The sequence below is a fragment of the Pagrus pagrus genome (genome assembly GCF_965226575.1).
Source record: "Pagrus pagrus genome assembly, chromosome: 2".
Taxonomy (NCBI): Eukaryota; Metazoa; Chordata; class Actinopteri; order Spariformes; family Sparidae; genus Pagrus; species Pagrus pagrus.
This window is the reverse complement of record NC_140186.1, coordinates 30776807-30801630: the sequence shown is the minus strand read 5'-3', so window position 1 is coordinate 30801630 and position 24824 is coordinate 30776807. Positions and strand designations below refer to the sequence as shown.

At 40.9% G+C, this 24824-nt stretch overlaps 1 protein-coding gene across 5 annotated transcripts in view; it reads right to left on the bottom strand.

The window, feature by feature from the left end:
• The window catches only part of rptor (regulatory associated protein of MTOR, complex 1), a 197297-nt gene that overhangs the window by 124260 nt on the left and 48213 nt on the right, over window positions 1-24824 (bottom strand). For all 5 annotated transcript variants that reach the window (XM_084342522.1, XM_084342524.1, XM_084342523.1 and 2 more), the window contains exons 5-6: window positions 7681-7839; window positions 4908-5054 (exon numbers count right to left, since the gene is read on the bottom strand). In XM_084342522.1, coding sequence (XP_084198648.1) covers window positions 4908-5054; window positions 7681-7839 — 306 coding nt within the window. The remainder of the gene's footprint in view (window positions 1-4907; window positions 5055-7680; window positions 7840-24824) is intronic.

Below are 24824 nucleotides of genomic sequence, written 5' to 3'. Positions count from 1 at the left end.
AGCCTCTCGTTGTGTCAACCTAAGAAGAACATTGTCTCCCGAAAGAAATTTGGAGAAAGCGTGAGACGGAGTGCCGCAGTAATCCTATCGGTAAATACGACAACATTGCCAGCAGAAGCTGATTAATGCCAAGCATCCACTGTAATTATCACATTAGCATATTGTAATCTCGCAAATTACCATGAAAATCACCATGACAGCTTTCTTTTCTCTCTCTTCCTCTGGGGATATCAGGGTACAATTGTATTTCTGAGAATTTCTTTTTTTAAAAAGTGACACTAATTTATGAGACTATTACTCCAAGGGAGGAAGGGTTTCAGATGTAACAACACACAATCACAGCAGAAGGGCGTAGTCATGCACGTGCATGCGGGGCTACCAAAATGCAACTCTGGTCGAGCAATACTTTTTACTGCCGTGCATTAATTATTCATTGAAAAGATAGAGGGAGCCGGCCGGCTTAATGTGAGCATCCTGGAAACACCGGCAACACAAATACCTAACCCACAACACACACACACCAGGCTCTTACAGCCCAGCGTGTCCTGGCTGTGAGTGCTGCAGGGCACACACACACACACCTCTTTCAGCCCTGCAGCTAATGCAGGGAGCATGTTTGCTGAGTGCACGCAGGAAATGATGAGATATTTAAAAGGAAGCCGGTGGCCCTATAATAGAGCACTCAAGAGCAGACACCCACACTGACTGACTGACTGACTGACTGACTGAATGGAGGAGGTTGATATGGTGCTGTGGAGGAGTGATAACCCCACCACCTCCTCCTCCTTTCATATCTTCCCTTCAGCCTTTTCCTTCATGCTCTGGTCTTCATGTGAATCACTGCATCTCCAAATAATCCAGTCCCTTGTGGGATCAGGCCTGTCGTGTTATGTCAAACAGGTGCACTGTGCACGTGGCAACAGTGTGTATTTAAAAATGGCTGACAAATTATGTGTGTGTCATCGTTGCATGATATCCACTCAGGATCACCCATGTGCATGCACAGAATGTCGCGACAGAGTGATGCGGTTGCAGGAGCATTGTGGGGGACTCCCTGCTTGGATCATCTCCTGCATGATTAAAAAGTCTGTGGAAGTCATCGCCTCTCCCCTCTTCTTCCATTACCCCTCCCCATTAAACACTTCCTGTGCAAGTGGAACAGGAGGGGAGGCACTCGGGTGGAAACGTGAAATTGCTTATGGATGTTACACAACTTACCCTGCATTTAATTGGGGGACTTCCTCAGTTACATTCCAGAGTTTCTTTACGACTCTGAGTGCTTGGTATGGAAACCTAAACATCAGGGACAATAACCACCTGAGTTACATTGTGAAGGTGACTGGTAGGATGATGTGGTGTCCAACAGCCCCCCTGATGGCCATCTTTGACCAACAGGTTCTCTACAAGTCCAGGTTCAGAATAGACTGCACAAACCACTGAACGTGGTGGAGTCTGAAATAAGGTTGGGCAATGTCCAAGCTAGCTATACTGAGGAAGCTAAGCTAAGAGAATGCAAATAATTATGGCACAGTTGAAAGAGACACAGCAGTGACCCGCAGGAAAGAAACACCGCTGCCACCAATGCAACCCAGCATCTTGGGTTCGCCAAACTGGGCAGCTTTAATAAGAAGATAATAAACTGGATGGGGACAGAACATAAGTGCAGTGAGAAACAACATACTTCTTTTTATTTCCTCTCCCACTTGTCACAAACGCCAACAACACCTGCCTTACGGCAACTCTGAGGGGACACACTACTTTTTTGTGCTTTCTCTTGGGGCACCTTTTAAATCATGTTTGTACATAGGGAAGAAGTCAGTGACTATCAGCCGTTTGTGATGGACGATCAATCATTGGCCAAACCCTAGTTCAAAACTCTTCCCTCAGGCTGTAGCTTCAGAGTACCCCAGTTCAGGCACAATAGCAGGAAAAACTCCTTTGTTCTCTGAGCATTAACCCTGCTTAATATGCATTCAATTAAGTATCTGAGAGACTGTTATGTTGTATTTTTGTGTTCCTAACTTTTGATGCTGAGGAAACATTCTTGTACTTTTTAAATTTTGAACTGTTGTTTTAGTACTTGTGTTGTTTTTCTTATGTTGTGACCCCCCGTTGAAAGTCAAGTTTCCCATCTGGGATGATAAAATGACTCAAGTGAGCAGAAGCTCCAACCTTTAAATACATACTTTTTGTGCAATGATGCAGCTAATACCTTTGGAGTACACAGTATGCCTTGCTATGAAAGAGGAGACACAGTGTCTCCAAAAATGACTGATGAAGCGTTTGTACATTCTTGTGTCAGCCACACAGCATATCTAAGCATACTCCAACCGTACCCACTTCACAAGCTGTATTCTCAGGCCTTAAAGCAAAGGTTAGACTAAAACTACACTCAACTGACAACAGAGGCTAAGAATTTCTTCTTAGCCATAGCCTGGAGAACCCAAAGTGGCCCATTACTCAGTGAATCTCGTATTGAATAGCGACAAGAACGGGGAGCTTGTGCTCCAGACCGCCTGCCTGTTTAAACACTACTTCTACTCCTCTGTGACAGCCTACTTTGTTCTGCTGTTTGTCATGAAAGGTTGGTCAGTTCACTCTGAATATGTCTTACTTTAGCCAGAACTGCATTGAAAGCTCAGTTGGTAAATTGTTGACATTCGCTACTGTTGTTTTTGAAACACGTGGCGAGATTGCTGAAAATAGTTCTAGGAGTGCTTTTACTATCTCAGTCAAAGTCACTTGACCCTTATTGTGTTTTGCCACCTCTATACTACTACACTCGTGGCCACTATTGTCTCTTTGGTGCACAAAGAGTCAACATAGCCAATTAAAGCTCTAATAATCAATATTTGTCCAGTAGAGGGCGAAAGAACTTCAAATAAAGTTGTTAGGGCGAAAGTGTCTTTGATGTGAAGAACCCTAAAACAGGACCAGACTATACTTTTCAAATACAGAGTTGATGTACCAGCAGTTTTACACCTGAACATGTGCACCTGTAGTCCAACTTGAGCCACCTTTAGTCAAGAGAGGTGACAGCAGCAGCAGTTTAGATGTAGATACGCTGATGGGTGCCACCTACAGGCAAACACAATTGCTGCTGCAGTTTTGACACCTTGACAATCTGCAAACAATGAGTGTTGTTTCCCTTTTTTTTATAGCTCCTCTTTGTGGGTTGGTATTTCAGATTTTGCTACGCTCTGTCTTTTTTGCTGAATATCAAGACTAAGACATCTCATTAACATATCATTTACATACTGGACAGCTGACTATATTGCTACATTTCTAAAATATTTAACTCATCCGGTCAATTCATACACTCAATTTACAAGCACTCATGGCATGTAGCTGGCACCAATCAACACATCTACACTTGAAAATCTTAAGTGTTTTACTTCCTATAGGTGTAGCGAACTGGCTGTAGACTAAACGGACTACTAAGTGTGAATTAATTTGTTTGTGAGCAAATTACGAGCCAGATCCATGAGGTGCTTCACATCTGATAGATGAGACAGAGAGAGAAACCACTGTCTATTCTCTTGGAGAACAGCCGACAGCTTTTCCCACCACTGTCGCCAAGTACTTGCTCATGGGGGAAAGGATGGGTCTCAATAAACAAATTAAAGACTATGGTCCAGACCTGCTCCACTCGGAAAGTGTCATTAAAAATGTTTTGTTGTGAATTGGCAGTACACAAATAAAAATGTACTTGACTTGGCAGTCGGTCGGTTGGTCAGCAGGATTACACAAAAACAACAAAACGAATTTCCAGCAAAGTTGGTTGGAGGATGGGTCGCGACCAGGAATAGACCCTATTAACTTTTGGTGCAGTTCTGGAAAATCACACAGGTCCAGGATTTTTTTCTTACTTTGTTCAACATTGTGAAATAGGGCAACATTTTCATCGGTTTCTCATGGAATAATGTATGGCTCTTGATAATAAGATCCTGTATCAGCCATATTATTTACTAATACAAAAATGGGACTGTTGGCACTGTTAATGCACCAGCACCAAGACAACAACAAAAATCATACTTCTGATATTAAGCAAAATAAAAGTGCTGACTTTAGCCCTGACAGTGCAGCACTGCCGTGACCTCTGCAAACTTGAACAGAAAACAGCAGGAGAGGCTATGGGTGGAGAGACACTTGTGACGACTTCTGTCAAACACTGCGGCAACTCAGCAGTTTAGCTGCTGCCTTTACCATTACTTTAACAGGTAGCACAGCATTCACAGTAGCTCTCCTTTACTTTAGCTCTACCTCCCGTCTCTCTGCTCAGTACTGTTCATCCTGTACCTTTCACGCTCTCCCCTCCCTCTCTCGTTTCCCAGCTAATCTACAGTCTGGCTGAAACTTCTCCATGAATAATTGAGATGAATGACAGCGCCATCTCATTAAGGATTCACATAACATGCCGTAGCCGGGAGAGAGAAAACGTAATAAAAAGATGAAGCGGTGAAGGGACTGGGGCTGGTAGTGGTGTGTATCTGTGAGAGTGTGTGTGTGTTTGTGAGCGTGTGTGTGTGTGTGTGTGTGGGCATATGTACTCTCAAGACTAAAGAAAGACTCAATGATTTACAGCCAGCTGCCCATTTGATTGGCTGGATCACAGCAGGGTGAAGACATCCTGGATTTGGAGTGAAGAATCATGACTCAACACTCACTGACACCTCTCAGCTCCTCCTTATAAATACAGTATATATAAGTGTGTGTGTGTGTGTGTATATGTGTGAGGGATTTTGTTTTGTGTAACAACTCATAAATACCAGAGGTTCATTTCGCCTTGTTTGCCTGCACACCAGCTATTTGTGTTGGATAACAACCCGACTACTAACCCGACTACACGACTGCTGTGCTGTTACATGCTGTAAACCATGTATGTGTTTGTCTGTGCAGCTGCCCACCTCCAGCTCCTGCTCTCTCTGCAGGGCGAACTGTTTAAATGACTTGACAATGATGCCCGCATTGGAGCAGTCGTAGACAAAAATGGACGGGCTCCCCATCCACGTCTGCAGGTCGTAGATGGACAGCGGGATGTACTGGGTGTAGTTCTGAAAGAGAAAAAAAGTGAGAAAGAGATGAGACAGGAGATGTCAGAGCAGGGGATTGAGAGAGACGGTGCATCATGTTATTGCTGATAACTCACTTTTATGGATTTGCGTTTAATTATTAACTCGTCATCTGTTTGATGAAGAGTGTGAGCAGAGGAGAGGGGGAGAGAAACAGTTGAGAAGAGAAAATTATAACGAGGGCGAGACAGGAAAATTAGGATGATGGGAACACAGAAAGAGCCAGTGAGTAATAAATCTAATAACCACGGTGCTATAAAAGGTGTTTAAAACCTATACTTAATGGAAAATTTGGTTCTACACAACTTCCCCCCAACATTGCTTCAACATCAAATCCCCACTGATGTGATGTTTCAGCGGCAGCTTCATTTTATGGGAAAAGGAATAAGTATAAGGAGTAATATGTGGAGGAAAAGGAGGGGGAAGAGAGCAGGAGAAGAGGACATAAGGCCCGAGGGTGTACTGGGGACCGGGAGGCAGCAGCTCAGCCCAGACAGAAGCGGTGCATCATTGTGAGTGGGTGCTTACTTATAGGACAAGCCAATGAACAACTGCAGACTTTATGTCCCACTCGCTACTCAGTGACTCTCTGCGGCATGGAGGTAAGCAATGACAAATGCTTTCATGTTTGGTAGTTAAAGGTGCAATATGTAGGAATTTTAGTGAAAAAACAAAAATGTACTCAAATTTTCAACAGAAAGTGAAAAAATAACATTTAATGTTTTGATGTCTATGTTTTGTTGCAGAGATTTCTACTGTACATAACATGCTAACCATCCAGTCCCAGCCAGTCACGGTCCAAAGCTCTAGTGCAAGCGGTGTAAACACCAAAATCCCCTCACTGCTGTGAGCTCCCAGTCCTGACTATAGTTGGCAGCAGTTAGCGGTTACTCTGGTGTTATGCTGTCCCCTATTTGTTCGGAGTATGAATTTTTACAGGTGGCCAATTCTTAAATATTGCACCTTTAACCCCTTGATTCCACCGTCATGGCTGATTACGGTTGCCGGGCTGATTGTGGCCCTTCTAGTCAATGTTCATGTTTCCACCCGCTGCACCACGGCACATCTCAGCAGTGTCCCAGAAGCGGCTGTCCACTCTGCTCCGTGGAGAATACGCAGCAAGTCTATTTTTGACGGAGGCGGACCGCAGCTGCGTCAAGCTGAACAGAGCAGATCGCGCCGCGCAGGAAGTCACACACAGGAACAGCATAGTTCATCCGGTCAATTTTCTAAATAAAACACCCTGTACCGTTTCCGGATCATGTTTCACTTCACTACATCGACATTACATTATTGAAGGATTTAAGTACATAGCCTACTCACCAATGGTAGAAGCACAAAAATCAAGGAGAATATGACTAAAGATCTCAGGAGGTCTACTGTATCAGCTGGCTGCGAGCTCTGCTCCTGTAATGCTTTCGGTGGGATATGCAGTCGCGTGGAGGTCAGAGCAAAATAGCGACGCACACATAATGTCATAGACACGTGCCCAATGGAAACTTGGGGTAACTTCGGTACATTCTGACCACGTTTCAAAAATGTCCTGGCCCCTTCTGAGATACTTCCTTCTATGAATTATATTTCAACCATGTCACCTGCAAGAACCCCAGTCCACTTTAAGTTTAGGTGCCAAAGTTGAGCTGTTGACCTAAAAAAAACCTTAATCATTCAACATTTATCATGACATTTTAGACAACCTGCTGTCAGGCTTGGGTACCAAAACTGGGTATTGAATGGGCCCCTGGGCTAAATTATTAAAGTGTACTGTTCATGTCCATAAAGACGCCTTGTGAACACATCTGGATTAATTTCTGAAGATGCAAAAATAACACTCCAAAGGAATGCAGGGAAAGTAGGGTATCCATGATGCACATTTGATAGGACAGTTAAAAGCAGGTCTTTCTCTGGATGACTCTGGTTGTAAAGAGTATGTAATGAAAGCCATATCCAGCGAGAATAACTGCATTAAGAAAGCCACAAAACCCATCCAAGAGGAAAACGTTAATAAAGCCGGTGAAAAGAACATTGAAATTGTAGAAAGAATATAATTGTTTTCTCTCTTTAAAAATACGGTACACAAATACTGTAGTGTTTTACATGATGCTGAGTGTATCATAATTCAACTTATTTTATGGCTCCATAGTTTGACAGCTGTCCATATTAGGTTTGATTAAGTGAAGCTATTACATACATCATCAACTCCTTTTCAAATGACGAGGATGATTATTTCTGTTACGTGACGTCTTTGACGAGCCCTGTACACACTAAACCTCCATGTGACCTCAGTTCAATAAATGCAGCTGACAGTATGTCACAAATGGTCTTTTTTAATGCGTGGAGATTTTCTACTGCAGTGTTCAGGCTCGTTGTGGCTAGGAGCTTTACTGCACTAATCTAATGACAGAATGATGTTTACATGGGCTTTGCTTCCCTCTGATTATGTCCTTGATCACATTATAATTGCATTTTGATGCACATGTAAACAGAAGCTGTGACATCTTGCAAACCATAATAAAGTCTTCCTTTGAAAATTGTTGCAGTAAAGGTAAAGAATTACATGGCTCGTGTTTGTGAATGTGAGAACAGATTTCTTGTTCGTGTGTGGTACCTTATTAAAGACCCAGATCTCTCCGTTGACGGTGGGCCGAGGCACCCCGTGACCGTTGTAGTGGAAGAGGACTCGCTCCTCTTTGGCGTTACGTCTCAGCGACGTGCACAGCTTCTTCACTTCGTCCACTGTGGGGTCCAGACTCTGTTTGTAACGCGCCTGAAAAACAGGAGAGCAGAGGGGAAGGTGTCAGCATGATTGTTATACATCTTAAATTAATGTTTCTGCCATTTTACGGTAATATCTTCTAAACTGGACATTATGCAACATATTGTTTCCATACTAGGGGTGTTGTGACTCTCCAAATCCACGATTCAATTTAAACTATTTTGAGTGCTGAGGGCTAAGCCACTGTTAGACTATCATATCTGGATTTGCAAAGATCAACAGATCTTGGGTTTTATGCCCTGACAGCTGACATTTACATGATCAAATTCTTCTTTAAAAAGACAGGGGTCACAACAGCTTGATCCTTGTTCTAGAGTCAAATAGTTCAAATAATATTCACCAAAAAAAAGATTCCAGAGTTCAACAAAAACACACACACACACACACACACACACACACACACACACACACACACACACACATTGAGCATTCAACAATAAACAACAAAAATAGAAATACAGTTTTTGGTTTCTCAAACTTGTCCTGAGTAAACCCTCTTCCCAAACGAATCGATAAAGGATCTCTGAAAAGATAATTAAACCAACATCTGCAATGCTGTCAGCGTTACATCTGGTACAAGTCACTTCTTTTTGCACAGACGATAAGTGTTTGGAAGGGCAGCTGCAGGCTGCTTCCTGACATGCGTAAGTAGGTGAGGATGGAGAGAAAGAAAACACTGGAGAATCGTAGATCCTACTTTTACCTTACTTTTTCCAGTGATCGGAAATGAGGGCTAACCCTCATTGCCATATTGGCATCACAGAAATATAGATTACACAGTAGGGTTTGATAAAAACAAATGCATATATAATCACCCAACACATTTACACACGCACCCAGCCACCTCATGCATGCAAATACTAAGAGAAGCTACGAGAAGAACAGACCAAGCATTTCACCCCTGTGCACCATGTTAAATGATGCAGTACCTGTTGGTGTTGGTGGGGTAAACAAACAACACTATGGGGAAACAGAGCTGTCTTTAAGAATACATAAAGACATACAGTACAGCACATCTATGAGTAGATACATAGATGTCTACGAGGGGCACCATCCTGCTGGTTTTCATAACATATTTCTTCATGTTGTGTGAGTCACGAAGCTTCATGCGAGAGAGGAACTGAGGACACAGAGTCAAGGTCATCTAACAGTGAATTACATAAACAAGACTCACTGCTGTTTATGTTAATTAGAGACAGTGAAATACACTGTTTATTATGACATGGTCATGACTTATACTTTAACTAGGGCTCTACAATATAAACAAAACAGGTTGGATTTTTTTTTCAACATCGATGCAGTATGATGACATTAAATGTTGGTAAAGTGGTGTTTAAAAAACAGCCTGACATGTCAAGCTGACCGGGCAGATGGAGGCTTAGAAAATGTTTTTCGTGTTTGTGAGATCTGAAAATTCAAGGAAACATCAAACAATGAAGGAGGAAGCAACTTCTGCAAACAGAAAAGCCTCATACAGTAGCACTGTTGTGACATTTAGACCCTGAGAAAACGGCAAAACAGACGAGGACACAAAACAACTTTTCTCTCGCAAAAATCAAATAACTCAAGGCCAGTTTCTTCTGACTCTGTTGTTCCAAGTTAACATTAAATCCAACCATTTTGTAATGTGTATCTGAGTCATTACTGTGTACTCAGTCTTCTAAACCATAATCAGCAAAGACGGTAAAACAAGGCGTCATCACAAAGCACTCAAAGTGGGCTGACAGTGCTACATTAAGACAAAGTGACCAAGGAGAGATTGATGCAAATGCATCTATACATGCAATTAACATCCCGTCTTGCTCCATGCTATGTGCCAAAATACAGAGCAGGTCCAGTTGACCTTGAAATTTGATCAGGACGGAAAGAGACAAGATTCAAGCAACTTATCCTTCTTCCTTTTTCTCTTCCAGGATGCTGCTGCTCCAATTCATAAAGGCATGGAAGGTAACTGAACAGTTTCATGAGTATGAATCATATGCTATGGTAACCACATCTCAACCCAGCTTTGGGGAATTTCAGAATTGAGGCAGAAACTATACTGATTAAGCCTGATTTTTGGCCCAAATTGCTCAACTGATTTTAGAATTGGGCCAAATTTCTGCCAGTTCAGGTTGAAAGGGGGTACATGGGGTAAATAACAACTGATTAATTGCCCAAACACTCAACAATCCAGCTGTTAGCCATAACAGCTCTCTTCTCCACCTCTTCTGTCATTGCGATACCTGCCCTCTGAGCTCTCCTCCTGTAGTACATGTTAGTTAGATTGTGTATTTCCATTTTGTGTTAAATAAAAAGACTTTTGAACGTACATGCTGTGTATTTAATATTGTATAAGAGTAAATGTTGCCAACCTCTGCTCTGTTAAGGACTGTTATGGTAATTTTGGTTGTAGTTTCTACGTTGATTATTAATCAGAGTTACAAACTGACAGTTTAGTACCTTTTTATGAGACTGAATTATTGAATTGAACATTTCCTTTCTTCAAGGGTGGTGCTCCCAAGGCGATCCAATGTAAGTTAGATCTTATTATTATCGTAATTAATAATTATTCCTGATAATCATTAATTGTTATCGATAGCCAAATTTAACCAAAATTCCCTATTAATGTTGCGTAAAACCACAAAAGAATATTACTGAAGTAGGTTATTTATACATGTTCTGGTTTAACTGTTGTCTTGGCTAACAACCTTGTAAGACAAATGAAGTTTAACTTCGGTGCAAATTTATCCATATCTACCAAAAAATACATTTCTTATTGTTCTGCATTCAAAGTAAATTATACAAAATGCCATCCTGTTTAAATACTGTAATTGTCAATGGATATAAGCGCTAGAAGTTTTTTTTATTTACGTTCCATTTGAGCTCATACGTTGTGACCAGTTGATCAATTTCATAAAGCATGAGCTTCATAGTTTTTTTGCCGTGTTGACAGTGGTGAAAAGTGCAAAGAGTCTCACCAACTTCAGATAGTGCTCTCCACTGCCATCTTAGAAAAACCTAAATAAGTCCATATGTTTTGGTAGAATGACGCTCAACTGTGCATTAGAGTTCCTCAGTTTTGTTGTGTTTGTGCATGTTTTTCCTTGAATTGACCACTCATCTATGTGTTCTTTAATTTTTATCACTATGAAATCCCAAAAAATTAAGGCGACATTTAACAAATTGTGTAGGCAGCAAGTTTGTTTGTTTTTTTGGATGGACAAACTAATCCATGACCAATAAGTTCATACATTTAAGAGAAAACATTGCATGGGAAAATGAGACATTTCGCGTGGGGGAGATAGCTTTTGCACAGTTTGCTTTGAGCAGCCCAAAAATAAGGGTCTGAATCAGTCTAGAAGTGACTCAGGAGCTGGCAGACCTGATAGAGACATTATGTTAGCTTTGATCCAGAATAACATTGACTCAAACAAAGACGTTACGCTTTGAAAGATGGCAAATCTTAGAAAAGCCCTTTCACATTTCAACAAAAATTATTTTAGCTGATAGCATTTATGGGATAGATGGAAACACAAACGCTTCAAAAGTGTAATTTGTGGCTAAACAAGGGAGGTTTTACACATTCAAGTGTGAACTTTATACAAGCTGTTGATAGTAGGAAGGGTACAAAAAAGGGCCCAATATAGTGCCGGTTTTGCAAACCTGTTGTATAATGCTGTTGTACAAATCAGGCACAGAGGTGCTTCTTGAGTGCAGATTCACAGCGAACCACTAAAAGCAGATATTCCTCACGTAAACAAACTAAAAAACATGGAACGCTGAATCTGAGGTGGTGCTTCTGTTGCTTTTCTGCTGTCAACCTGTTTTCTCTGCCACCTGTTGCTTACTTTAGATCACGCTTCACTCATCTCAGTGATTTTATAAGCGTGAAGTCAGCATGATGCTCGTGCCTGTACCCGTGTGTTTGTCTGCTCAAGAAACTTCAAAGGAGTAAGAGGAGATGGACGACATTTGCATTGTTTGTGCTCGTTCGGTTCATTAAAGTGTTTGTGTGTGTGTGTGTGGATGGAAGGGACACAGAGGTGTCAACTAGTTATGCAACAGAGAACTGCCTGGTTAGACCAGTCTGAATCATTATCACACTTGCCAAGGCCCTTCTGTTACATAACTAACGAGCCTTTCACCAAACGGGCTGCCTCCTGTCAAATGGCATTGAATCACAGAAGAAGCCATTTTTTGACCTTAACTTCTCGCAAAACTTCCAACTACTAAAACTAACGCAAAACAACAAGACAAAGACGCTGCCTCGAATCTCAACAGTGTTTTGCTTGAGAGAACCGTTTACCCATTTAATCTCTTTTTTTATTAGAATCCGACTGCGGGAAATAAAATGCAGGAAAACAACGAGATGTCATCAATTTAAAATGACAAAAATATCCCTTCTTACTTTGCCTCACAGAAAGAAGAAAGCGTTTATTTGAAACATATAGCAAGAATGTGTTGGCTAGGATCTAATGCAAGATCGGGGTTCAGTTTAAGCGTCACTTCGGCCTCCAGTCCTCATCTGTCTATGCTGCGCTAGCTGCTAACCATGTTTCTTCCCAATCCCTCCTAGATAATGCCTTTTTGGTTTGGTCTAATTTAGGGATCAAGACCTTTTAAGATCTCTATCTTAATTATCCTTTCTTACATCCTTTCAACAGCTCTCAGAATCATTTTCACACCCTGAACAACAGTTTTTTAGCCACCTTAAACCAGAACCATCTATAAAAAACCCCGCTATACACCAATGTCAGAAAGCCCTCTCCGCAGAAACTATATTTTCCTCAATTGCAGAACTTCTGTTTTCATATGTATGCTGTGCACTGCGCCATATATCACCTCTCTGGCCAGTAGATTGGGCCACGACGGTCTTTATACAGCTGAAACTAGCATGTGAGTCACTGTTGTACAGGTACCTGCACTTCAATGATTTTATCTTACCAGTCTTTGTCAGTATTTGATATTACTTGACCCTTATCCATTATTTTACTACTGGCTTTTATTTGAAAATTTACAGTATACAAATACCAAAAGCAAACTTAAAAGTCTTTGTGTCTGATCTGCAGAATTTATATGGCACTGCTAGCTGTTTTTGAATTATTTAAATTGCTACCCATCATGCAGGCTGTGTTTATGAATCTTGGTGTTATACAGTACAGTAAAATTGGGATCTTTGGTGTTTAAATGTTACAACTGTCTGGTTATTATTTAAATGAGGCAAGATAGATCCTAATTATTAATGGTCATTCGTTGTCCTGATGTGCGGAATAAAATTATCACTTGCTCATTGTTCGTCACATCACACATCCTGCAGAGGCCAAGCTGAACAGACCTTGATCAAAGACGCCAGATTTCGGCTTCCCGTATCTGAGAGCAGAGCTGGTAGGCTGATTCAATTTGGGTATAATCAGATAAGAGCGTCTGAATGCCGAGAGACATAGCGCTCATCCTGATGATATCAAGTGGTATCTGAATGGCATAATGGTGTTAGTGAGAGACCTGCAGTGATGGAGGTATAGCGTGTGAAATAAGAGCTGGTACAGAAGGAGGGGAGGTATAATTCTGGAAGCAGAGTGCAAAATGAAACGAGGAAAGAGAGAAAGAGAGAAAGAGAGAAAGAGAGCGGAAACAGGCAGGTGGGACAAGTGTTTACACTTGCCTGCTTGTAGTTGTAAATTTGGATGTATCCCAATTGTATTTAGAGGCTTCGGCAAAGCTGTTCATTTACATTCATGACAGTCGGGCATATCAAATTCAAGTGGCGTAGAGAGATTAAGACAGATTCATATGTATGAGGAAGACACCTAGGAGAGTCCATTTAAATGTGTGTGTGTGTGTGTGTGTGTGTGTGTGTGTGTGTGTGTGTGTGTGTGTGTGTGTGTGTGTGTGTGTGTGTAAGACCTATCTCCTAACATTAACCACCTTGACCTGAAGGAGGAGCTCCAGCCTCCTGTGGGGGCCGACTCTCTCCAGAGGTTGTTACAAACTGCAGCTGTCTGCCTGTTGCCTCTTTACCTCACAGCACCTCCATAAAACATTTCCATTATATCCATCAGGGCCACAGAAAACAAACTCTTTTTAAAGGTGTGTTTTTTGCCAGCTCCCTCGCCATTCATCATCATGTCACTTCCTGAGAACAGGCGACCTTTTCAAAGTACCGTAAGCATTCAGGATGTAATTAAAATACAGATTGTAAAGCTGTCAGGTGCAGTGGGAGCCACTCTGGCTGTCACAAACATCAGGCTACGTTTTAGACAACAAAAAAGGCTATGTCTGTGGTGATGGCAAACAACTAGATGCAAGTTAGGAAGTCAAGCGACATTTCAAGTTACTGCCATGACAGAGCACCTAATTTTTAAACGTAAAATCAGCCTCTGTAAAGGCATTTACTCTCTTATTTCTCACATGGCATAACAGGAAAGCTAATACTCCAATAGAGAGACAGGTATACAATGCCTATAACAAGGGAGGCATCTTAATGGAGCACATGCCTTTCATTACGCCTGTAAGAGAGGCAATCGTTTTAAGTTGAAGGAAAAAACAAAAACCTCAAAGGACATATTATCTTGGATGACAGGGATAGCAGCAGCCACTTGTCAGAGAGAGGAAATGAGAAAAAGGCAACCTCTGTCCTCTCAGTCACCAATCAACAGCGTTACTCAGCTTGTTGAGATGTGAAGAAAACCAAAGGAACTGACAGAAAGGTGAATGACATGGAGAAAGAAACAGGAAACAGAAACATGAGAAGAAAGAAGAGATGAAGTGTTTCAAAGCCTTGTATCTTTGTTTCTGCTTCTATCTGACATGACCACTGTTTCCAAGAATACTCAGTAAGTGGCAAATTAACGTCTTTGTAAAGTCTAGATGGTTAATGTGTTCTCTGAAAGCTGATGACAGCCAAAGAGTTTGTGAGGGAAAATAAACGTATTGCACAACATACAACACAACTCTAATCCATTTATTCTGGAAGCTGACAGTAAATTGTGCTGAGCTTCACTGCGGTTGAAGGATTTATATATCTTCTGTGTTGGTCATTAGGCGCTCCGGCAGAAATGAGCATTATACAAGTTCTTAACTGAACTTCATCAGTCAGAAATGACGTCGGAGGTCTTGGAATCAGAGAGAAGGAAAAACAATGCATCCTACTCTGCAATATGATGGGGGAAATGGTTGCCATGATTGGCAGCCAAATGGGATCCATTTGTTTAGTTTGATTATGTGATATACAATACATCAATGTCACATAACGCTGTGGCGCATCTGTTTTGTGGTTTCACTTCACAAAAAAGACACCAGAGTTCACCTAGAAGAGGACCGAGATGCAGCCTTTGAGGCAGTCTTGGTTTGCACTTGTTCAGGTCTTACCAGAACTACAATGACAATCTAACACAGTGGAGATTACAGGTGTGAACATTGCTTCAATTAATTTTTGTTCATTCTATATGGATCAGGTGATGCTGTCCAAATTTGCTGTATGGCTGTTGCTGTTACTGCTTTTAAACTTGCTCTGCTAAAATTTAATTTTTCATTGCTTCTAAAGCTTTGACAATAGTTCTATGATACACGAAACGCTGCCAGGCCTAAATATTTTATATTTTGGTATACAGGAGGTTAGTAGTTAAATTCTTGAAACTCAGATTCAGGAAGAGCAATCTTGTTTTCGTCCTGGTCCAGAACAGTGGACCTGCTGTTTACCTCTGTAAGCATTCTGGAAGGGTCAGGGGACTTTTCCTATCAGATCTACATGTGCTTTGTGTACTTAGTCTCATGACTGTGTCACCCGGAATATCCCATTTAGGGTAGTATGGGACATTGAAGACTAAGCGTCCTTTTAGCACCAGAATAAGAGCTGTGTAAGCATTCTCAGCAATAAGTAAAGCATGTTCTTAGAAGGTGTTGGACGCAGTCAGGGTTGTGCCTCATCGCGGATTTGGTTGGTGATTTTCAATGGGAGATTCCTGAAGGGAAGCCGTGGAATTGAGAGATTTTGGATGTGGGGATTCTGGTCTCTGGTTTGATGATTTGGTTTTGCTTTGCTGGCTCAGATCTTGACTTCTAGTGCACAATGGGAGGGTTTGGAGAAGAGGCGATGACAGTCAGCACGCCCAAACCTATCTTAGATTATGGCACTCTGCCAGAGAATGGTGGATTGCACCCTTCAGGTTGGGAGTGATTTGCTGCCCCAAATGACAGACTTCAAGTATCTTGGGGTTTTGTTAACAAAGGAGGGTAAGATGGAGCATGTGACTGACGAATGGACTGGTGAAGCCTCAGCAGTAATGATGCTGCAACAGATTGACTGACTGATCGATCTACATTCCAACCCTCACCTTTGGTCGTGAGCATCACCACGGCATTGTCACCACGACCCAGAACGAAGAATGGATGTTAAAATGTTTGCTTGTGACCAAATTTAGACAAATGATGTTGATTATCTCCTTTTGTTTTAAATTTCCTGATTGCAATAACACCATGTTCATGTCCTTATACCATTAGTCAATAGAGTGATTAAGAAAGTATATCAAGTATAAAAACAATGAGGACTATTGGAGATGAAGATCATCTCTACAACAGTTCAATGTTATTTGAAAAAATAAAAGGGTTGGTGATTTCTGATAGCAAGGTATGGAAAGGGAAACTCGAAACCCTAATGATTCCAACAATACTAATCTGCAGCCAGCCAATAGGTCTGGCCTGCAAAGGGGGTCAAGCAAAAACACGATTTCCCAACAGGGATCAATAAAGTACACTTGTTCAAATTTAGCTGAGAAAGCACGCCCTGTTTGTAAAATAGCAGCGAGCGATAGGGTGCATGCAGTAGTCATTTCCCCAGTGACAGCAGTCCTGCTGGGGCCTGGGTGTCCAGTCTGAGTCAGTTCACAGCAGGTCGGATGGAGCAGAGGGCGAGATGACACGTTTCCTTCCTTCTGCCAGCACATTAATCCTGTCCAGCAAATGTTACCCATACAGCCATTTCTCAGTCCCAAAACTACAGCTTCAGTGGTGTGGATAATTGCACTTTTGAGGAAGTAATAGTCAAAAACACTGCATAGACTAAAACCAGAAAAATCACCAAAGGTTCAGCGTGTTGTTAGGAAAGGAACGAATCTCCTCTTACTTATAACTTTGCGAAAATTTCTTATAAATCTGTTTGTGTGTTCGAGTCTGATGCTGGAAGAGAGCAGCAGGAGTCAGAACATTGCTGCTACAGCTGACTAAGTGACATGGGTTATGTAACTGGCAGAAGGACGGAATGAACCAAGTGTTTGTGTATTGTACATTTAAATAAGGTTTTTAAATAAAAACTGCTTCAAACATGATAGTTTGGTATGACTTTTTGAAAACTATTTTTGAAACCCATCATTCTTACACATCTTCTTCAGTGTTCAGACCTCTTAGTCTGTATGGAACATGAGCTGGGAAATCAATGAGGCTTTCTCCCTTCTGACAATAACAAACCTCACTTCCTGAAACCTTTTATTACTTAGCACTTGTTCACAGACTTTGTTTACAAATCCAAACAAACCTATTTTTGTTTTTTCCCCACATTCACTTTAACTCATGGATGCCTTGGACACGTTTCGTATCAGGGTCATGTGGAAACAGGGTGCTTGCAACATTCATGCCAGTATAAATTACTATCCACTGGAGATTGAACCTGTCTTTAAGTCAGGTCAGTGGCCTTTACTTTGTTCTCCCCGCACCAAATGTCCTGTCACTCCTCTTCCTTAAAAGCAAAAACTTTGGATATCCCAATTAAGTTTTGGTCAGCCCTGATTCCACTGCAGATGTGCTAGGAAGAAACCAAAGCTAGCATTCAATATTCAGTATGTTCACAATAAGCATATCTGACTGACTGAGGATCAGATTTAGGAAGCTTTAATAGGCTGTATCAAAATAAAACTTCTGTGTTCTTAATGTGTGTTTGTCCGTGTGTATGTAGTGTAAATGTGTGTGACAGAGGAGAGCCAGAGAGGCCTCTGAAGCACCAGTCTAATTAAAAACTGAGTTCCGAGTGGCTCTCAGGAGTCCTTGTGTTGTTTTTGGGTTTTCGTGTTTAATCTATTCATTTTTTAGTGGGGTAGAAGGCGATGGAATGATCTGTGAAATGTTAACTTTTGTTTTGGCATGTTACATTAAAAAATGCAACAAGAGTTAGGTTTCCATCCATATGTAGCACAAATTTAACAAAATTACAAGAAAATCTGCAAAAGAAAATCCACTTCAGTAATGCAAATATTAGGAGTTGAGCACATTGAAAGAAACAGCTGGTGGCTCTTATTCTCTAGTCAAGTGTCTTAAACCATGGAAGAAGAAGAGAGTGCAATAAGATGACGTAGCTAAGAGAGCATCAGTCAAACAACAAACAAATTAAAACCTTTTCATCTGCTGTTATTTTTGTCTCAAGTAGAAGCTTGAATGGAAATGTAAGTCATGTGACCCATGAACGTCGCGTATGTGAAGCCCATTTTCTTTGCCTTTTGCTTTTTTTTTTTTTTTGATTTACAAACATTTCTGCCTCATTTGGCAATTCTTTTCATGTTTTCACTTTTTTCATGCCCAAATGTAATACATGCATAACCTAAGTTGGATGGACACACGTCTATTGTGTGTAGGACTTGTGCCTCCTTTTATACATGATTCAATGATCCTTAAATTTAAAGTTACCTGACGTCATTTTTTTTTAAAAAGTGTCTCTTGATGGAGACCAGAATGAAGGCAAAAAGCCCCCAAGACAAGCAGGAAATAATGATGGCTGCAGTACAGACTTCAGGAAGAAACCAAGTGTGTGCTGATGTCTGTAGTTAGTAGACAGTCAGCAATTAGTCACTGAACTGATAAGTTGATCTACAGAAAATTTATTCAGCAGCTATTTTGATAATCATTAGATAATTTCATTTACTTTTCAAGCATAAATGCCAAACATTCTCAATTTGTAACTTCCCCGATATAAGTACTTGGTGCTTTTTTGTTCTGTATCATTGTAAAATTAATATCTTTGGGTTTTGGATTATTGGTCTAGACAAAACATGCATATTTTAACATGATACCTTGAGCTCTGAGAAATCATGATTGGGAATTTTAATTTTAAATCAGAAAATTAGGAAAATAACCAGACCGTGTGCTCTTGTTTCCTTGAGCATGACTGAGTCATCTTAAGCTCGAAAATACACACACCTGTAATACATTTGTGAATTCTTACTATCACATTTCTGAAGGTCAAACACTAGATGTTTTAATTTGTCTTGAAGTGCTGGTGGAAAAATTGAAGGTACTGATACGCCACAACAACCTCTGGTCCAACACATGCATTGAAGCAGCTATTCTTGTCCCAAGCAGCCAGCTGCCTATTACAGCACTCTCCTCCGGTTCAATCAACTGCTGCCCTCATTTCCAGACACCTGCAGGGAGAGTTACACCAGTTGGTGATTGAGGAGGGATTGGAGCAGGCAAGAGTGCCATAAACCATTAGCCTGGAGACGGAGCTTAGGGACTGCTGCTGTCTCTGACTCTGTCTGATGTCATGGCTGTGTGTGTCCATGTACTTGACGGAATCTAGTGAAATTTTAAATTTAAATCTTATTAAAACCTTCTCATAATAATCCAGAGTCCTGATGTCATAGGGCTCATCCTACGTTTGCGTGTATCTGATATGCATTAAAATCATTATCATTAAAAAGTCAAGTGAACAGGTAAATTTGTGATGTGAAAACACTTCGAAAGACCAGTTAGTCACATTTATTGTTGGGAAATCATTAGTGTTGTGACGCTGGATACTTGCTCACAGCCACGTCCTACCAGAAATAACAGCACCAGGTAGAGTAATGAGTCATTTATATTGATCAGGAAGCCAAACAAACCCACACACACATATATTACAGTCATTAGTGCTGTGGGACACAAGGAATGCTGCTTAAAACCTTTTTGACAACCAAAGTTACAAAACAACAATCTGTCAACAACAGTCCATTTCTACTCAAATGAAGCCCTTGTCATTTCTATATACTGCTTGTATTGTCTATGAATCTTTAATACAGCACTGATAGCAAAATAAAGTCAAATTTTCTCTTTCTTCTTGTTTATTTTATTGCGAACATAATATCCTTGAGGTTTGGACTTTTGGTTGGACCAAACGCGCACTTTGAAGACGTCCCCATGTGCTTTGAGAAATGCTGATGGTCTGTTTCTACAAAGATTAACCTACATATCAACTTTAAAAAAAATAAATCAACAGATGAAGTTCCAGCCCTCAATACTGGAGAAAATAAACCCCAGTGACAGTAAGATACGGCAAGAGAGGATCTGGGTTTCAGGGTTAATTTTGAAATGTGGAGCAGGAGGGCAATGGGGAATCGCATTCAAAAAACAACCAAACAGAGCCGTGAATGGGATGTAATCAATCCACCTCACTTCAGAAATAGCTGGTAACTCTGTACATGGCACCAAGGGTCCAACCGGATGTTACATACACAAACATACATGTAACTTGAGGCACACAGGATGTCTGAATGTTTTGTCAATCCCAGGGGTCATCTGGAGTAGGGTTTCTGTGATTGATCGACACATATATACATATACAAATACAAAACTGCAGTGTGAAAACAGCAACAACATACCACTGAGTGTCTCCCTCCTCATTTCCCAGTCTGCATCCACCAAATTAGTTTTGTATGACAACTCAACAGTAGTGCAACAGGTCAATGGGATCTATAGAGCTGAATGTAATATATTACCCCCATGTAAGTGTGTACGAGAGTGTGTATATGTGCATCCATTTGTGTGGATTTGTAATATTTTTTATCGTTCTTGTTTATTTACTTTGCAGGTGCGCCTGTGTTCTGAGCCTGCATGTGTTCCCCAGTCTCCTCATTAAAGCTCCCACTCAAGAGTGTCAGTGGCTCAGCATTCATCATGACCTCAGGAGAAGGACCTGGGCACCAGCCAATAATTTGTTTTTCTTGTGTGTATATCTGCCTTGATTCAAGTTCAATCTCATAAGAAATCAAAATCTGCTTTCCCCCACCATAACAAAATCATGTATATTAGCTAACTATTACGCAAGGAATCACTGTTTGTCCTGTGCATATCTCGAGAATCGTTCAGCCGATCTACTTCATGATGCAACAACCTGCTGTAGTAACGCATTGCAGTGAGAAAAAAACAAAAGCACAAGGTTGAATGAGTGTGGATGAGTTGGGAGTCGCGGTCAACATCAGTTTTATTTTCTTTAGCGAGAACTGGAGTTGAGATGTCAACAGTAGTATGCAAGCTAACGTTAGCCTCAAGGGCTTGAATGTTTGCCGTTGCTTAGCTTGGGTTGCCTCTCTCATTGGATGTTGTGGTCTGGCTAGGAAAGTACCAACGTAATCATCCAGATTTTAAAACATAAATATCAAAATATAAGTTTGATATTATCAGGTCGGCCCCAATGAGTCTGTGAGTAGCTCAAGAGGCTTAATACTGGATATGTAAACCCCTCACATTACCAGATAATCTGTGCCTAGATTTGGTACCCAAATGAAGCACACTCTCAAGCACTGCACTTCACACAGCTCTCCTAAAGCAATCTTGTGCTCAGCACCTGGCTCAAGATAACTCTGACCATAGCTGTCTGAGGGACAGTTAACAGCAAGATCTTTGATCCTGATTCTGGAAACTTGCTTGTCTAATGGTCCAGCCCAACACCACCTACCTACCACCTAAACACACATAGTTAGTGTGCTCATGAACTTAAAAACTGTTAAATCATTCAATTGTTATTTTCTCCTTCCTTTTTAGAAATGATTACATTGTAAAACCCCCTCCTCTGTTTTAAACCAGCAATATTCCTTCCTTTATACTAATAAGCAAAGTAACACCAAAACCTTGAACAAATTTGATTTCCTTTAACACCTTACCAGAAAAAAAAGCTGCATTTCTGCACATGCTCAATAAGTGTGATATTAGACGTGTGTAGTAAAGCCCTCACCAAGGCCACAATAAATACCTTTTCACTGGGGGTTTTAAATAACACCTCTAATTGTGGTGCCCTTGTGCCTGTTTAGTGAGTAATGTATGTATATGTGTGTGTGTGTGTGTGTGTGTGTGTGTGTGTGTGTGTGTGTGTGTACGAAAAGCGTAGTAAGCATGTGGATGTTGGGTGAGTCCTTGTTGCTGTGATTAATGAACTAGCAATGTGTGTGAAGCTGCGACTCCCGCCCTCAGGGCATTCGAGCACATTGAGCATGCATGGAAATGACCTTCTTCTGTGTGTGTGTGTGTGTGTGTTTAGTGTGTATACATGTTCCTCAAGACTAAACACACCTTCTACTACCACCAACTCCATTTCCCAGGCCTAAAAGCACTGGGAAATGGACATTGGAGTATATTTTCCCTCCCGCCTCATTCCTGGAAAAATCAGGGAGGCATTTGTCTCTAAAAATAGCTCCCACATCATCAAATCTAATAGCCTTTTTGGATGTACGTAGCTATGGTGTTTTAGCAATGAGTAAGAGAGCATCTCTCTCCATTGAAAGGAGTAATGGTTACACAAGAGGCTCCATTCATATTGCATTAAACATAATGACATTGTGTAAGAAGCTCAAGATGGCTTTATTGGATTGGCACTGTGTTATGTCAGGAAAAGGAGAAGACAAAGTAGCCTAAAAGCATTCACAGGAAATTTCTGACATCACTCAGGAGGACTTGTTCGCTTTCCAATATTTGCAGGGTTGTTATGTTGCACTTATAAGAATTCTGACTGGAAAACACCTGTGGTATTTTATATTATCCGGCTGGAGGGAAGCTGAATTACCAACAAGAGAAAGAGAACATCAATAACAACAAATGCAGTGCACCAGCATAAAAAAAATCCCTTGATGCATACATAATGTGCATTTGTTTGATATTTCTCAGGAGACCCAAAACATTACTGTATTTCTGAATGCTTGATTCACTTTATATTACATGACTCACAACAACAGCAAACAGGAAAGCCTCCTCCTCCACCCCAACAAAGAAGAAACATGGTAACCAAATACTGGGTGAACTGAGGCTTATGAAGCAGCAAAGCAGAGCCAATGTGGAAGTGAAAGTGTATGCAAATTATGCTATGGTTTTATTTTTGCTACAATTTCAGCCCAGTTTCAGCAGCTTATAAAACAGCAACGTTTCGGGATGAGATCTGTTTATTTGAATGTAATACCCATAATCACCTGATCCTATTCAATAGCCGATTCAGTTCTATTCATTGTGTAGGACTGTCACTTTATTTTCAAGCTGTATTGGGATGCGTGATATTTATCTCGACATGTTGAAATCTCCTCAAAAGTACTTCATAAATGTTAGGACTGGGCAAAAAAATCAAATGTCACGATATCTTTGACAAAATAGATATTGTGACAATGTTGTAGGGATGAATACTGGTACTTTGACAAAATAGTTACATAATGAGGTTTTGATACATTATCATCAGTAATGTGGATATAATGACAAAGCTGGGAAAGGCAAGTAGAACAGTCTGGTAAGTGCAGAAAATTACTTCACTTTACTGTAGGGCTGCACAATTAATCGAATTTTAATCATGATCACGATTTTGGCTGCCACGATTAAATTAAGATGATCGTCGCGATATTAACATTTAAAAAGCGGGCTCTGTTGCATATCAAATCAAGCACTTTCTCAACCCAATAGTCAGCCAACCACCAGGGGGCGAACGAAAGGTTAGGGCTTCATTAAACTGCCTAAATAGCAAGCGAGCACACCCTGCAGCAGCGGCAGCTGTAAATTATATTCAAAAGTGTGACACCCCGTCCTGACATACAGCGACGCGGGAGCGACGCGAGCGAGCGAGGAAAAGTGATTAGAATGTGTACTTTTCAATCAGCCTCTCCTGACGTGCCGCGAGCGATATCGCTCCGTCCAGCGATGTCGCTCAACCCTGAAAAAAATCGCTCACTCTGTCTCTATCTGGAAGACATTTCGCGGCGGTGTCCCGCCCCTAACACTTCTACTTCTAACTTCCTAAACTCCTTCTCTTTTCAGAGTTGTGTCTGCGCCACAGGGCAACACAACCAACTTATTCAACCACCTGAAAAAACACCACAAACCCAAATATGATGAATGCATGAAGGCCAAAGCTAACGCTGGTCCACTAAATCCCCATCCGTGTCCAGCACCAACCCAGACAACCCAGGCACTTTATTTTATTATTTATGATTTATTATTATTTTAAGTTTTCAATTTGAAGCCTTGTTCACATACGGTTTGTTTAAAAAAGAAAGTGCAATAAAAAGATATGTTTTACCTAATATAATGAATAATCGTGATTAATAATCGTGATTTCAATATTGATAAAAATAATCGTGATTATCATTTTGGCCATAATCGTGCAGCCATAATTTATTGCTAGAAAATGACTTCTGATACTTAAGTTCATTTAGTTTCAGAATCATTTCATTCATATATTCAATATATATATATATATATATATATATATATATATATATATATATATATATATATACACACACACACACACACACACACACACACACACACAGTTATTGTTATCGTTGCTATAGCAACAAAAAGGAACACCAAAGGAAAGGAGAAAATCAAAGTATCAAAGCCCCGGTGATAGAGCCATTCTAGAATGGTGAACTGTTATAAGAGAAGACCTGACTCTTTATATTTGTCATTTGTGCTCAGACCCCAGTTTGGTTCAAACACACAACAGAAGACCTGACTTTGTATTTGCCATTTGTGCTCAGACCCCAGTTTGGTTCAGACACACATCTCTCTATCACAATGGACTGCACACAGAGTAAGGCTAAACAAGGTAGGAAAGGGAAAAAAAGCAAGAAGGGAGAAGACTCAGAGGTTAGTCAAGGAGGAAGAAGCAATAGGAGAGATCGCTCACAGGGTAGGAGAAGACAGAGAAGCCTGAGCAGCGAGGCCCAGCAGAGGAGAAAGCTAGAAGGCTCCAAGAAGGCTGAACCTTCACTTGCTTC